This window comes from Charadrius vociferus, unplaced genomic scaffold (assembly GCF_000708025.1).
Source record: "Charadrius vociferus isolate BGI_N301 unplaced genomic scaffold, ASM70802v2 scaffold14, whole genome shotgun sequence".
Taxonomy (NCBI): Eukaryota; Metazoa; Chordata; class Aves; order Charadriiformes; family Charadriidae; genus Charadrius; species Charadrius vociferus.
Genome location: NW_009648876.1, coordinates 672,031 through 673,828, shown reverse-complemented (window position 1 = coordinate 673,828; position 1,798 = coordinate 672,031). Strand labels below are relative to the sequence as shown.

General features: G+C 47.3%; 1 protein-coding gene across 1 annotated transcript in view; it reads left to right on the top strand.

Annotated features, from left to right (window-relative positions):
• Nucleotides 1-1,405: 1,405 nt before the first annotated feature.
• The window catches only part of FAM98B (family with sequence similarity 98, member B), a 16,545-nt gene continuing 16,152 nt past the window's right edge, over nt 1,406-1,798 (top strand). The window contains exon 1 of the mRNA XM_009886998.1: nt 1,406-1,482. Coding sequence (XP_009885300.1) covers nt 1,406-1,482 — 77 coding nt within the window. The remainder of the gene's footprint in view (nt 1,483-1,798) is intronic.

The following is a 1,798-nucleotide window of genomic DNA, read 5'->3' as shown; positions in this document are numbered from 1 at the left end:
ACTGTACAGTGATGATTCACTGTGTGTAGCATAAAGATACAACTTTAGAAAAGAAAGGGAAAGAAAACTGGCTATTTCTGTCTGTTTCTGCATATCTTATTTTCTCATTCTACTAATTGGACGTTAATGTTTGTTTAAACAGCAGTAGAAGTTCTTATTTTCAGAATCTCCGCTCTCAGCTGCATCCTCCTTCATTTAGACAAATGATTACGTTAACCCATTTGAAACAAAAGTCCTCTTAAAGCTCAGTCATATGGAGCAAGACACGCTTGAGAGCTGTGAAAGAGACCACTGAGCTCCTGGAACTGATGTACATCATATGGCCGACATAAGCCTATCAGACTTTAAGATGCTCTTCTTTCCACTGACTGCCATAAATAATGTATCTAATTTCTAGATTTCTGTCTCTGTGTGTGGGAGGATGTCATGGCTGTCCTGATTCCCATTTTTTTTAAAGCTTAGTACTCAATAAAGCCACATCTTCTGCTGAACGGAAATAATTCAAAATAGTTGCTTCAAAAATTGTGGTGATTTTGCTCATTAAGAATATCTATGCTGCAGTTACTTCCATCTGATTGCACACCTTTACGAGTCTTCATCACAGATTCAGCTGCTGGATTTTCTGAGGGTCCATATAAGACAACACTGGTTAAAAAAAAGAATAAAATGCACAATTTTCTTTCCAGTTAATAGAAAAGATAGGAGTCTACATCTGAGCTAGAGGAAATCAAAAACTCTGAGGAGCTAGTGTAGCAATACTGTTTTAGAGGGACTTTGGGGGATGCTTCACCAGAAGTGGCTGTGAGTGAGGGATAAAACAGGGATAGTTTGGGACCAAACAGACAAATGAAGCTGACGCTAGCTTATGTCTCTCTCTGGACATTGCTGTCACTGAGAAAAGCTTGGAAATGAGAACCTAGACATCTCAAAACAGAAGACAAAAGAAAATCAAAGATCAGACAAAGTCATGTGTTTTGGGAGACCTGCCTTCTAGTTTTGCAATAGGTCTAACAGTACCAGAACTGGAAATCCCTAGAGGTCACAGAATCACAGAATGGTCAGGGTTGGAAGGGACCTCTGGAGATCACATAGTCCAACCCCCCTGCCAGAACAGGGTCACCTACAGCAGGTTGCACAGGATGGCATCCAGGCGGGTTTTTGAATGTCTCCAGAGTGGGAGACTCCACCACCTCCCTGGGCAGCCTGTGCCAGTGCTCTGCCACCCTCAAAGTAATGAAGTTCCTCCTCATGTTTAGATGGAACTTCCTATGCTCAAGTCACAGGGCTGAGAAGTGACGTGCCCAGAGAGATGCAGTGGGTCATCCCACGCTATTGCATGCCGTACACAAATCCCACACAGCCTGCAAAGCCATATGCCCCTTCCCAGGTCTTCGCCACAACGGCCATGCGTGGCTGGAATCCCAGCGCTCCTCGGGCAGGACCAGCTCCTCGTGCCCACAGCCGGTACCATCGCTTGTGTTGGTACAACACAAAGCACCTAACCCAGCTTCTCTCCCTAATTTCTTAAAAATACCATAAACAGCCTGGATTTTAAGGTCGGCCAGGCTCCGGGAGCTGGTGCCCCTGGGCAGGGCCAAGGGTCCCCCACAGGGGAAAATCGGGGTGAGGGGGGGCCCTGCAGTCGCCATCTGCGCCGCCTCGGGGAGCACCTCAGCGTTCTGGACTTGTAGGGATCGCCCAGAAATGCTGCCGGGGTCCAGTCCGAAGAACCCCCTCTTTCTAACCACTGCCCAGCAGAGGCGTAGGGCAGGCCGTGAGGGTGGCAGGGCTGCCTCCC